Source organism: Sminthopsis crassicaudata, chromosome 6 (assembly GCF_048593235.1).
Source record: "Sminthopsis crassicaudata isolate SCR6 chromosome 6, ASM4859323v1, whole genome shotgun sequence".
Lineage (NCBI taxonomy): Eukaryota > Metazoa > Chordata > Mammalia > Dasyuromorphia > Dasyuridae > Sminthopsis > Sminthopsis crassicaudata.
Genome location: NC_133622.1, coordinates 252,556,880 through 252,570,766, shown reverse-complemented (window position 1 = coordinate 252,570,766; position 13,887 = coordinate 252,556,880). Strand labels below are relative to the sequence as shown.

The 13,887-nt window shown below is 50.8% G+C and overlaps 1 protein-coding gene across 2 annotated transcripts; it reads left to right on the top strand.

Annotated features, from left to right (window-relative positions):
- The first annotated feature begins 886 nt into the window (after nucleotides 1-886).
- Nucleotides 887-13,668, top strand: LOC141546396 (aldehyde dehydrogenase family 3 member B1-like). 2 transcript variants are annotated; one of them, XR_012483295.1, is made up of 11 exons: nucleotides 887-986; nucleotides 6,378-6,540; nucleotides 6,870-6,980; nucleotides 7,645-7,765; nucleotides 8,120-8,205; nucleotides 8,405-8,486; nucleotides 9,184-9,570; nucleotides 9,747-9,913; nucleotides 10,453-10,552; nucleotides 11,876-12,790; nucleotides 12,878-13,668. XR_012483295.1 is itself a non-coding variant. In XM_074274181.1 (10 exons), the coding sequence occupies exons 1-10, from the start codon at nucleotides 928-930 to the stop codon at nucleotides 12,067-12,069; spliced, it is 1,470 nt and encodes a 489-aa protein (XP_074130282.1). In that variant the 5' UTR covers nucleotides 887-927; the 3' UTR covers nucleotides 12,070-13,668. The 2 variants fall into 2 exon arrangements, 1 of the variants encoding a protein (XP_074130282.1); XM_074274181.1 differs by having other exon boundaries at nucleotides 11,876-13,668.
- The last annotated feature ends 219 nt before the right edge of the window (nucleotides 13,669-13,887 follow it).

Here is a 13,887-nt window from a genome sequence, read left to right as displayed (position 1 = left end):
CCTTCCTGTTGGATGGGTAAGGTTAGCAGTTTGCAGCACCATCTAGTGATGGAAACACGGTCCTGATTATCTCTTGCTCTCCCTGAAGGACCTTTAGGGGTGCCCTATTACCTCTGGAACAAAGTTCCGACTGCTGTGTCATTTAACGCTCCTCACAGACCAGCTCCAAGCTGTGTTTCCAAATGTATTTAACACTTTTCCCTTTTGGGACTCTCCATTCCAGCCGAGCTGGATTATCAGTATTCCCTGAACTTGCATCCATCACCTCCCTGTCTTTGCCCAAGCTGTGCCCCATGCCCGGGATGCATCTCTTCCAATTCTTAGCTTTCCTCATAGCTCAAGGGCCCCCTTCTCCATCCTGTCGTAATTTCTGCACCCCCACCCCCCAAGCTGGCTTTACTATTTATTCCCACCTTAATGTATCTAGCATCTACTTAGGTTTCATATCTTCTAGTACAGCGGAAACTCCTCAAAAAGCCAGGAGCTGTTTCATTTTTGGCTTTGGTCCCCTCTCCCATGCCTGGCACACAGTAGGTGCTAAAATAAATATTTGTCTTATTGAATCAAATGGCTTCTTAAAATATAAAATATCAGGTGGCCACTCTCTTAGGCACAGAGAGGAGGGGCTTGATTGAGGCAGAATTTGAACCTGGGACCTGGATTCAAGGTTTTGTACTTTTTGTCAGTGCTTCTTCCCTGGGGAGCCGGTCTCGGAACTTTACGGTGCCCACTGGAGGTCCCTCTTGGTATTCATGAGTCAGGCTCTGCTCATTCAAAAGCCAGGGCTTGGGAGGCAGAGCTATGGGCAGGGCCCGGCTTGTGGGGAGGATCTGGAGGGCGGGCATGGGCTTGCTGATCTACAAGAGCCAATTTCCCGAGGCAGAGATTGATTCTCTGGGCTTGGCAGGCTAAGCTGAGGAGTCTGACATGTCTGCAAAAAAGGGAAGGAGCTCCGACCAGCAGCCGAAGCCAGAACCGGAACCACAGTAGGTGCCCCCGGCAGAGGGGGGTGGGCTCCTGGGGCAGGGGAGGGGCAGTGCACCTGGGCAGAAGACTCACCCCTCGTCTGTGGGAGCGGGGCAGGTCAGAGGCCGCAGGGCTCTGCTTCAGGTTCAGGAGATGCAGATCCTGGCTCTGCCAAACTCACTCCCGGTGCTTTCCACCCTTGCCCCTGCCCAGTAGGCTAGAAGTCTGGTGGGGATTATTAATCTTGTTTGACAGAGGGGGAAAGGGAGGACCAAAGGTGTCGGTGCCAGCAGATTAACGGTGGAGTCAGGACAAGTATCCAAGTCTCCTAGAGAGCAGAAATTGTCCCATTTTGTCCTTGCATCTTCAGCCCTTAGCCTGGTTCCTGTTGGGTGCCTGATGGATGCTTGCTGGTTGCTTGGCTAGTTTGCCCCACCTTGAGCTGGCAGGAGTGGGGAGAACAGACAGGGCCCCAAAGTGGGCTTCTCTAGCGGCCCTTTCCAGCTTTCTCCACACCTGTGAGTCTAGAATTCTTCTCCCCCAGTCCCCAGAGTGCCCACCTGTATCTGCCCAAAGAAGGGGCTTGGAAAAGTCTTAGGATGCCCCGAAGCCTGACCCCAGCCAGAGCCTGAAAAGTATCTACTCCAGCTTCTTCCTTTTCAGAAGTCTGAGTGGGGGCAGGTCATGGGCATGGGATGTAGGGACCACCTCTAGGCACTCCCGAGGAAAGCCTAATGAGCATCCTGCCCCATCCCTGTCCCTCTATCCCCAGGATCCCATCATTTTCTGCACTAATCCAATATAATATGCATTTATTAAGCACCTATTGTCTGCCAGGTTCTGTGTGGGGTGCTGGAGCTACAAAACAAGAAAGCGAGTATAGTCATTGACCTCAGAGAACTTATATTCTAGCCAAGAGTATAACCATAACAAGTAAATACACAATAATTTAACTTCTGGTGCCAGGAGAGGGAGGGAGGAAGGAGACATATTTCCTCCTTTGGGATTCCATCAGAATTCCGTGCTTGATACAATCTCTCAAATGACTCTTATGAATTAGTTAATTTGCAGATCTTCTCTAGGTTTCAACCACATTTTCCAGCTTAGTCAAATTCTCTTTCTGTGAAATGTCACTGGAGTTTCAAGTACCTTCCCACAATTGGGCTAAAACCTCTGAATGAGATAGACTGATTGTTAATCTGGTTAAGATTAATGAAATGTGTTTTTTAAGTGCTCAGCACAGAGACTAGCACATCAAGCATGGTTAAGGGACTTGCACAAGGTTGTAACGTGCCCTCCTGGCAGTTACAATTACCAATCTGCCCTAGGCCCAACAGAGCACCTTTGACCACTGACCTTTGCAGTGTCAACTCTACCCGGCTCGCCTCCTCTGAGGCCTTCAAAGGTCTCTGGCCACAATCTCTTGAATCTATAGCTTTATAACCGGTAGCACGCTCAAGAACAGCCACGTGTAATCTTAAAAGCTTTTATTATACTTACTCACATAATGCCCTGACTGATGCCCTGACTTGTTGGTTCCCGAGTGAACACCTGGTCAGAAGACTCACGTGTTCACTACCAAAATCCTTACCTCTTTTGGCTACCCATCTTGGCTTGGCCACCCAGGCTGGGGAGCCAGGGTGAAGAGCGCCAAGTTAAAGAGAGCGACTGCTGCCTGCAGTGGGCTTACATAGGGCCTGTGAGGTCACACACACAGCTAACCAGCGAGAGAGTCATCACCCATTACAACGCTATCTCAATGTGGTCAGGATCCCACCCACAGGGCAGTCCTAATATCCACAGAGATTACTTCCTGGGGGACTCAAATCTCCTGATGCACTGTGTCTGCCCATTTAAAGGGCCCTTACAATTCCCTTCTCTTGTTTTGCGGGAACCGCATCCTTACACAGGGTCATACAGCTAGTAGGTGTCTGATATTGGATTTGAACTCTAGCCCTGGCACTCTATCCACTGAACCACTTAGCCATTCCTTTTGTAGACTATCAGCAAACTTCATTTTGATGGTTGATCTTCTAACATGAGGTTCTTGTCCAAGATCAATAAGTAGATATATTGCTGGAGAAAAAAAGCTGCATTTCCATGGAAGGATGGCCCTGGAGAGACAAAAAAAGGGAGTTGATGGGCTTTATGATATGCTTCTATAAGTAACATGATATTTTATGGGATATTTGAGCATGATATGTTAATATATATTTTTGCAAAAAGATAATCATGAAAAATGAAGTGATTGAGAAATTCTATAAAGAAGAAAAAGACCCTCCAGATCAAATCAAAATACAAACTGACACTTAGCATGTAGCAAGTGATTAATAAATGCTGACTGACAAATTGAATTTCATTTGCTTAGACTGAATCCAATGCTCAGTCATTCAAAAGCCCATTGGATTCTAACTCAATTATCCATTGTTGGAGCTATCCCTTGTGGCTTTGTGTCATCTCTTATATCATCTATTCTTTTTTCTAAGTCATTGACAGAAAGCTGAAGCTACCCTACACCAAGCCCAGCTTCCTGGGACCACCTGCAACATTGACATTGAACCATTAACAACTAGTGTTTGAGTCCAGCCAGACAACGAGTTCTTTTTTTTTTTTTTTTACATTTTTTATTAATTTTATAACTTTTTTTTGACAGTACATATGCATGAGTAATTTTTTACACATTATCCCTTGCACTCACTTCTATTCCCAATTTTCCCTCCTTCCCTCCACCCCCTCCCCCAGATGGCAGGCAGTCCCATACATGTTACATGTGTCCTAGTATATCCTAGATACAATCTATGTGTGCAGAACCGAACAGTTCTCTTGTTGCACAAGAAGAATTGGATTCCGAAGGTGTAAGTAACCTGGGTAGATCGACAGTAGTGCAAACAGTTTACACTCATTTCCTAGTGTCCCTTCTCTGGGTATAGCTGATTCTGTCCATCGTTGGTCAATTGGAACTTAATTAGGTCTTCTCTTTGTCGAAGACATCCACTCCCATCAGAATACATCCTCATACAGTATCGTTGTTGAAGTATATAATGATCTCCTGCTTCTGCTCATTTCATTCACATGCAACGCGTTCTTAAATCCTCTGATTCTATTCTAGTCTAATCCAGATCTCACCATCTTCTTCCCAAGAATAGTAGGAAATATTTAACCAAAAAGCTTTGCTAAAATCTGGAGCAAGCTATTCAGTCTTCCTCTCATCTACTGGCTTGGTAATTCTGTCAAAAAAGGAACTGAAGTTGGTTTGGCTGTTCTGCAGGAAGCCATGGTGGCTCACTGTAATGATCACTTTCCTATTTGGATATTCGCCTTTTAAGACCCAACTCAAATGTCACTTCCTCCAGGAAGCTTTCCTTATTATTCTTATTATCCAGATCATTCATTAATGATTCATTCATTAATTCTTCTTCCTAAGGCTTGATATTGTACTTTGGGGATTTATTTTAGCGTCCGTAATAGCATCTTATCTCCCTAGTATACCAGAGGGCAGGTCCCATGTCTTACCTTCATTTTATACTCCTCCAGTATCCAGCATAGGATTTTGTACACAAGAGCAGGAGCTCAATAGATGACTACTGAAACCTTTCCTAATTGCTCTTCATTTGAAGGTCTTCCTTCTATTATTTTCTATTTATCCTGAATATAACTTGTGTGTACATATTAGTCATCATATTCTCTCTCCTATTAGATTATAAGCTCCTTGAGAGTAAGGACTGTCTCTTTATATATACAGGGCCAGGTATACAGGAGGTGCTTAATAAATGCTTATTGACCAACTAACTAAATTGAAATGGGATGAAACAAGGAAAGAGTCAGATGAGAGCTCTTCATGGCCCAAGTGATGGAATAGAATATCTATGGAAGTGTAAGATTCCTGGGTGACTTCCTTATGGTGATTTCCTGCATTTTGCTCATAACAGGGCCGGCAGTACAGAGCATGTGGCCCACTGAAGGGGACGAGGGCACATGCTCAGTCCCATTAATCACACACACACACCCCATGACATGTGTCCCAGGAAAAACCCTGTGCAGTTGGGCTGTGTTGCCTGAGGTCTTAGACACAGAAGAGATGGTGGGAGAATTTGCCGCTTCTCAGCATTGACCCAAAACATTGTCCTTTATTTCTGGTGTTTGTGAGGGAGGAGCCAAAAACGAGACCCGGTAATTGTTCATAGACAGATTCTTCATCAAGCTGAGGAGAGCTAAGTGTTAAATTAATTATAATGATAATAAATTAAGTATAATTTTTTGAGAATTAAAAAAAATCAAATGTGGGTAATAGAAAATTGACAAGATTGATGGGCACATAGTTCATAGGGTTCCACAGCACAGTGGAGGGTTGCAATCGGAACATTCTGGGAACAAATCCTGAAAGCTGAGCAAGTTTTCCTCCCTACTACCTAACACATAGGAAATTTCGATAATTATTTCATTTCTATCAAGAAGCATGGAAATTTTTCCCACTGGAAAGCCAATTTCCCATGATTCTTCAGTGTTTCCATATCTAGCCTTTTCAGTAGTATTAGCTAAAGAGCTCAGCAGAATAAGGCAGGGCTAAAGTCCTGATCACAGTTACAAGAGGTTACCAGGTGATTACTCTATGCACATAGTAGTTACTTAGCACAGTGCCTGGCACACAGTAAGTGCTTAATAAATGTTGATCTAGTCCTTTGCATCACTTTCTGAGATCTCAGTGATCTTAGATTGTGGAAAGTTTCTCTGGAGTGTTTAGGAAAACTCTTTAAAAAGACTCTCGATGGGGGTATATGCTGATTTCCAAGGATCAGGTCCCCAAGTGGATATCTCTAACATAAAGAAGATCCAACTCACTTCCAGTTGATTGATGATGGACAGAAACAACTCCACCCAGAGAAGGAACACTGGGAAGTGAATGTAACTTGTTAGCACTACGTCTATCTACCCAGGTTACTTATACCTTCGGAATCTAATACTTAACGTGCAACAAGAAAATGGGATTTACACACATATATTGAATCTAGGTTATATTGTAACACATGTAAAATGTATGGGATTGCCTGTCATCAGGGGGAGGGAGTGGAGGGAGGGAGGGGAAAATCTGGAAAAATGAATAGAAGGGATAATGTTATAAAAAAATTACTCATGCATATATACTGTCAAAAATGTATAATTATAAAATTTAAAAAATTTTAAAAAGGATCAGGTCCCAAGACAGGGGAAAACCTCACGCTTCAGGTAGGGATAAGGACAGGTCCTCCCCCACCCCACTAAGGGGAGGCCCCTTCAGTAGGGGATTAGCTAAGCAGTCATGTTCCCTGGGAGGAAAAGGGGGTCCCAAAGGCGGCTCAACAATGGCAGATGGAGCTGGGTCATTGTGAAAGTGCAGTGAGCCCTCACCGAGTCCCAGCCACTCTCTGGCACAGGATGAATCCCTACGCGGGCACCCTGCAGCGCCTCCAGGACGCCTTCTACTCTGGAAAAACCCGTCCAATAAAATTCCGAATGAATCAGCTATGGGGCTTGAGCCGCTTCCTGAAGGAAAACCGAAACTTACTGCTGGATACCCTGGCCCAGGATCTAAACAAGGTGGGGAAGGGGGATGATGGGCAGTAAAAAGGAAGGGGATTCTGGGGAGGGCCAGAGGGACGCCGGGCTCCCAGGAGGGCAGGAGCTGAACTGAAGTGGGAAACTGGGCAAGCTGTGGAGTGGAGAAACAGGGTCAGGAGCTGGGTTTGAATCCACAGCCTCACTAAGGATGGGCCGATCCTGGACCCTCTCTGGGCTGATGGGCAGGTTAAGAAGCCAGCCCGAATCTGGGGATTGTACCAGATGTCCTCGAGGTACCCGCCCCCCCAAGTCCTGCTCTCCCTTCCTCTGGGAGGGGCGAGCATCTGGCGGGATCCTCTCTTTTCCAGCCCAATTTTGAAGCCGACCTTTCTGAGATTGTCTTATGTGAAGAGGAAATCCATCTTGCTCTGAACAATCTCCACAACTGGGTGAAGGATGAGCCGGTGAAGAAGAATCTGGTGAGTAAGAAGGGGAGGAGGGAAGGCCCCGGGGGGCGCCGGCCCCCTGTGTCTGGGACCCTTTAGGTCCTTCAGAGCGGGAGCAATGGCTGGGCACAGGAGACTGCCCGGGCCTCCTCTGCTGCTCACCACTGGGGGACGTGTTATTGCCCCAGTCCCCAGGGCAAGAACACGCCCTCTGGCTCCCTCAGATAGGAGTGAAGACTAGATGAGGAAAAAGGATGGGGAAGCACTTTACGAGATGTTAGGTATCAGGCAGGAAAGGACCCATCGCTCTGGAAGGACCTTGGAAGGGAGGCCTGGAGGCCAAAGTGTCGGGGCAGTAAGGACGGCCCGCAGAAGAATGGACTGTGGTGGGGGGAGTGAGCTCCCCATCATCCGAAGTCTACGTGGAAACTTCAGGACCATTTGGGGAGGCTCTAAGGGTACTGTCTGCTCAAGGTGGAAGGATGCTGCCTCAGTTACTGAGCCCTGGCCCATCAATCTGTCCTTCCTCTCTCTCTGGCTCCCTCCCAAACTCCCACTGCCTGAGGGAGGAGCAGGGAGGGAGGAGGGATGGCAGCCCCACCCCCACCTTCTCCAGGCGCTTTCCTGCATTTAGGGCTGGGATGTCCATCTGGCCTGAGCCCAGGGAGTCCTCTGGTCCTTCCTTCCCCCGTCCCAGGTCACCCAGCTGGACTCGGCTTTCATCAGGAAGGAGCCCTACGGCGTGGCCCTCATTATCGCCCCCTGGAACTACCCTCTGAACCTCTTGCTGGTGCCTTTGGTGGGGGCCATTGCTGCAGGTAAGACCAGGCTCCAGGCCCCTTCTCTGAGCCAGCTTCCCCTCCTGAGCCTTCCTGACCTGGCCTTTATCTCTCTGACCTTCAGTGTCTTCCTCTGCTAGCTGGGATTGTTCCCATCACCCCTGTACTCCATGCTCTGGAAACAGGAAGTCCTTCCCCTTTGCTCTCCTCTGTCCCCTTCCTCCTCCGTGGCTCGGCAGTCGGGGAGATGCTTGGGGGTGATGGCGGGATAACCAAACATAGGTGAGCGCAGGGGAAAGGGACGGCCAGAGAAAAGGGCGGCGGGGCCCTCACCCCTGACAGGGAGGCCACCACCCGGGGTCAGAAGCCGCCTCTTGCCCTCCCTCCTGGCAGGTAACTGTGTGGTTTTAAAGCCCTCGGAAGTCAGCAAGGGCATGGAGCAGGTCATTGCTGAGGTGCTGCCCCGCTATCTGGACCAGGTGAGGGGCCTGACTTAGGCCACATTCTCCCAGCAAGCTCGGGAGTGCAGAGTTCTGGGTTCCAATTCTGCCTCTGCTACATAACTCCTGTGGGACCCGGATTGGCTGATTATGTCCTGGCCTTTGGGTAACGGCCTGGGGGGGGGGGGATCCTGGAGAGGGTCCTCCAGGCCTCCAGCAGCTCTGTCCTGGCTTCCAGAACTGCTTCGCCACGGTGCTGGGAGGTCCCCAGGAGGCCACGCTTCTGCTCAAGAACAAATTTGACTACATCTTCTTCACAGGTGAGCAGCCTGTTCCAAGAAACGGGGCTCTAGCCTCCCCACCTGCCGGCCCCAAGAGGGCTCAGACTAGGACCTCGGCCCCTCCCTTGCTATTCCTGGCTCCAAAGGTGGGGATGGGGGGTGGGGGGGAGAGAGCACGGCGCCCCTGAACCCAGGCCTGTCATTGCCTGACTTTGGGGACTATGGGAGGTCAGGTTGGGGGATAGAGGGTGGGTTCCAGGTCCCACACCTTAGAGGCCAGCTGGTCCTCCTCCCTCATTTAATAGACAGAGAAATAGGGGGGAGGCACAGGACTCTGGGGAGGTTATTTTCCCCCATCTTTCTTCAGCTGCTGCCGCTCACCCCCCACCCCCAGCATTCTCAGCAGCACTGAGGTGCAGAACCTGGCACATCTGGGAGCATTTTCACACCTATTGGCTCAGCTGATCCACTGAGGAGGGAGGGGGGGAAGATATAGGGGGGGAGGAGAGGGACCCCATTTGAAAGGCAATGAAACTGAGGTCCAGGAAGGGGAGGCAGCACTCGGGGCTGAAGATCATCAATTGGGGGTGAAAGGGATTGTAGCTGTCACAGTGGGGAGACTCGGAACAAAGGGAGAAAACAGAGGAAGCCAGAGGGGACGACCACTTGGCCACCGAGTCTTAGAACAGTGGGCGGAGGGCCCGGGCCAAGGACCGGCTTTTCCCTCCGTCCCCAGGGAGCCCGCGGGTGGGCCGGATCGTCATGGCCGCAGCCTCCCAGTACCTGACCCCCATCACCCTGGAGCTGGGGGGCAAGAACCCCTGCTACGTGGACGACAACTGCGACCCCCAGACCGTGGCCAACCGCGTGGCCTGGTTCCGCTTCTTCAACGCGGGCCAGACGTGCGTGGCCCCGGACTACGTGCTGTGCAGCCGGGAGACGCGGGACAAGCTGCTGCCCGCCCTGCAGCGCGCCGTGACCCAGTTCTACGGGAAGGACCCCCGGCGCTCCCCCGACCTGGCCCGCATCATCAGCCCCAAGCACTTCCTCAGGCTCCGGGGCCTGCTGGGCAGCGGGCGCGTGGCCCTCGGCGGCCAGTGGGACGAGCAGGATCGCTACATCGGTGAGTGCTCCCCTCCCCCTGGGGGGCCCCGGGCTGCTCAGGCCGAGGGAGGAGCCTCTGGGGGACCAGGCCCGGGGCCCTCCCACCCCTGGGGTCTCCGTGGCCGGCAGCACGACCCCTCCATACGCCCCCCCCCGTGGGTCCCCGGCTGAGGTCTCCTCTGTGGTCCGAGGCAGCCCCCACGGTGCTGGTGGATGTGAAGGAGACGGACCCCGTGATGCAGGAGGAGATCTTTGGGCCCATTTTGCCCATCCTGACCGTGGGCGGGGTGGAGGAGGCCATCGCCTTCATCAGGAAGAGGGAGAAGCCCCTGGCTCTGTACGCCTTCTCCAAGGACTCCAAGGTAAGGGGAGGGGGAGGCAAGGTGGGGCGGGGCCAACCCTGGGGGGGGACCAGAGAGATGAGGGACGCCTGGAGGGTGGGGCCGGGCTGGGGAGGGGGAGGCAAGGTGGGGCGGGGCCAACCCTGGGGGGGGACCAGAGAGATGAGGGACGCCTGGAGGGTGGGGCCGGGCTGGGGAGGGGGAGGCAAGGTGGGGCGGGGCCAACCCTGGGGGGGGACCAGAGAGATGAGGGACGCCTGGAGGGTGGGGCCGGGCTGCCCACCTGACCTCACCCCCTTACCCTGGGTGGGGCAATACTTTAAACTTTATGGTTAGCTTGGCCTCTCCCAGGGCCCTCTCCCCCCCTCCAGGGAGCGCCCTCGGCACCCCTGGGTCCCCGGGCCCCTGTTTGGGGTGTTGGAGAGACCTTTGCCTCCAGGGGGCCTCCTATCCCGCCCGTGCAGGGGGTGCAGTAGCAGCCTCTCCCTCTCATCCCGTTGGATGCCTGGGGGGGGGGCTCAGCGACCCCCTGCCTCTCCTGCTTGCCCCGTCTCTCCCAGGTGGTGAATAAAGTCCTGGACCAGACCAGCAGCGGCACCTTCGGGGGGAACGATGGCTTCATGTTTATGACCATCATATCCATGCCTTTCGGGGGCGTCGGTATGTGTCAGGCTGCTCAGCAGGCCACAAGCCCCAGGCTCCCGGCCTGACCCCTGGGGCCCTGAAGGACAGGACAAGGATAATTCCGGGGTCCCAAGCCAGGCCCAATCTATCCTCAGGCCCAGAGCTGTCTATCCCCAGAGCTGGGGAGCACTCGGTCTTTAGGCTCAGAGCTCAGTCTGGGGCCACAAATGAAGTTGGGGCTGCTCCCAGATCAGGGATCAGGTTGGGGAATGGGGAGGCCACACCCTGGGATCTGGGCGTGGTGGGCCCCACTTGATCCTGAGGAGTCCCAGCTGAGAGCAGGACCCTGTAGGGCCAGAATTTGGGGGAGGGAGTGTGTGAGAATGAAAGATCGGACGCTGGGGATCCCTGGGAGGTCTGCAGAGGGACATGGGCCCCTGGATTGATTAATTGGTATTTATGGAAGGTAAGTGGAGCAAGGAAGATGATTTTCCTGTTCTCTAGGAAGCAAGCTTCCCCTCCCCCTTAATGGTCCTGCCCTCCTAACTCCCCTTGCCCCACCCTCCAAAAAATCCCAAATCTCCCCTGTCCCCAGATCAGCCTTTCCTTAGGGTATCAAGGGCTTAGATCAGGGGAGTCTGAGCTGGAAAGGTCTTTAAAGACCCTCTTGCCTACCTCCCTCATCATCCAAAAGGAAACAGTCCTCCTCTCCTGAGAGCCGGTCTTCTTGTCTGTGGACAAATGACCCTTAAAATGTTATAGTCTCCCCTCCTTGCCTTCTTCCTCATCATCGCTTTAGAATTTAGCCGGAGCTTTCTGGTTCTCCTGATTCTCCTCCACCAAGACACCCAAATGAGGAAAATTTCAAACCCCACTTCGAAGAGGAGGGAGGGCACAGTGAGGGATGGCAGAGTAGGAGGAGCCCTGGGTGATGGCCCAGGGTGGACCCAAATCCCTGTTCCCTTCACTGACTGTGTGACCTTTTCATACCTCTGCTCCCTGTAAAACATTGGGCCCTCCTCAGCTCGGACCTTCTCTGTTTTAGGATTCTTCAAGCTTTGACCTTTGGGTTCTCAGATCCATCCCAACTCTGATTTTGTGTCCCAAGTTCCCTTCAAGAACGGACAATCTGTGTTCTATGATTCCTTCCATCTCCGATATTCTGAGTTCTAAGGAGGCTCTCTGATCTGATCTTCTCTGTTCTTTCCATCTCAGACACTGCATTTAATGAGCTCTCTGGGTTTAATGATTGAGTCCATGACGATTTTAGAATATTTCTGGGCAGGGGGTATGGTCTGAAGGAAGGTCCATGGTCTGTCTGACTCCCCTGGTCAGCCAGATCCCTGCCTCATGTTGCAGGTCACAGCGGGATGGGCAAATACCATGGCAAGTTCACCTTTGACACCTTCTCCCATGGACGAAGTTGCCTCCTTCGGAGCCCATATTTGGAGTGCATCAACAAGTTCCGCTACCCGCCCTATTCCCCGGGGCGCCAGGGGCTGCTGGTGTGGCTTTTGAAGCACAAGCTGAACCTCCCTTGCTCCATCCTGTGAACGGCCTCCATCATCCTGGATCTTCCAGTACTTGTAGGCTTAGAAGGAGAGGACCAGATCCCCTCCCTCGTGTTGGGTGTTCTACTCCCTGTCTCTCACACCCGCAGATACCCTCTCTGAGCCCCATCGTGGTAATCTCCTTGGCCCTAGACCTTCCCAGACTAGAGAAGAAAGGGTGTTTTTATATAAAATTTGCTATTAGCTCGCTTACAAATAAGATTGTAGGATCACAGACCCAGGTCTGAAAAAAAAAAAAAAACTTGGAGGACAGAAGTCCAACTTATTATGGATGAAGAAACAGTTTTAGAAGAGCCAAGGGATGCCCCAAGATCACTCTGGTAGTAAATGACAGAAACTGAATTCATACTGGGATCCTGGGCTTCCTGTCATTGCACCACACTAATACAATGTCAATACCCAATGACATCCATCACATCCCCTTCAGGAAGCATGTTTTCATGGTTGTAGGTCATCTCTCTATAATGGAAGGGCTAGCTTTCTCGAGGAGCTCTCTGAAGTCTGAAGTCTGAGATTGAGCTCAAGCTCACTCTCACATGAGTCTCTCTCAAGTCTGCTTATTTCAAGTCCTTCGTACAATTACATCACTACAGCACATTGAGCATGGGTCAACTGCAGAACCATTACATCACCATACTAAGTCCTAAGTATCTGTAAACTAGAGAAAATCACCTCCTTAATCACAGGGAGTTAACACCCTGTTGTAAGTATCTTTGCTTCAAGTATACGTTTTTTTCAGAGTTCCCCAATATCCGTGGTCCTCTACATCTCCCGCTTTCTTTTGTTTTAGAACACAGGTGGTCACGCCCTCCCTGACTTCTCAGGAAGGGAAGCGAAAGCACCAAAGGGAAATGAGGAGTCAAACCAGATATTGTGAGCAGGTTTCCTCTGGGCTGAAGGATCTTACTTGAAACCGGTATACATAAATCCATCAACATGGGCGGTATTACACAAGCCCATAGTAATATAACACAGGCTAGCAGTGATGCGACAAACAATGTGAATCAATAGGAGGAATTACACGTGTCCCTAAGTCCTTGAAGGAGGGTATATAAGTAACAATCACACATATAACTCCTTCAGCAGTCAAGAGATAGTCCAACTGTAGAACCATCACATCATCGTGCTAAGTACTGAGTATACTTAGAGAACCATCATCTCATTAACCACACTGAGTTAACACCCGACTGTGTCTTTGCTTCCAGTATACTTTTCTCAAAGATCTCCAATATCTATGGGTCCTCTACATCTCTCCAACACAGATCCTAACTCCTACTGACTTTTGTGGAACCAGGACTCTGGGGTTGTCTCCTTGGTCATGCTCCCGAGGAGCTTGGGATTACTGCAAAGAGATCATCGGTCCCATGGCTAGTGGCAATGTCTTCCCTCATTTGTCCTAACTTTGTGTACTCCTATCTATATGATCCTCTATCCAAGGGTGATTTTTCCTTTAGTCTGCTTAGCCATCCATAGAGGAGCTCCTCCTGGAGTTCTGAGGATGCTCACTCTTGGTCTGCATTTGAATGCTTTTTACCTCATGGCTGTAATAAAGAATGTCTTGGCCAGACTAGAAAGTTTAAACATGGAATCCGCTCTTAGACACTTCTTGTTATGAAGTTACTGTCTTTAACAATTGCTACCTGGTAACATTAAATTTTGGATCTTTGGAGTAGAGCTGAGTAGCCCATCCCTGGGCTCATCCTCAAAGCCTTTCTAACTTGGAAAGGTCTGCCTCTCACTCCAGCCAACAATCAATCAATTGTAGGATCCCACTGGTCCATGGAGGGCCCCTCATCTACT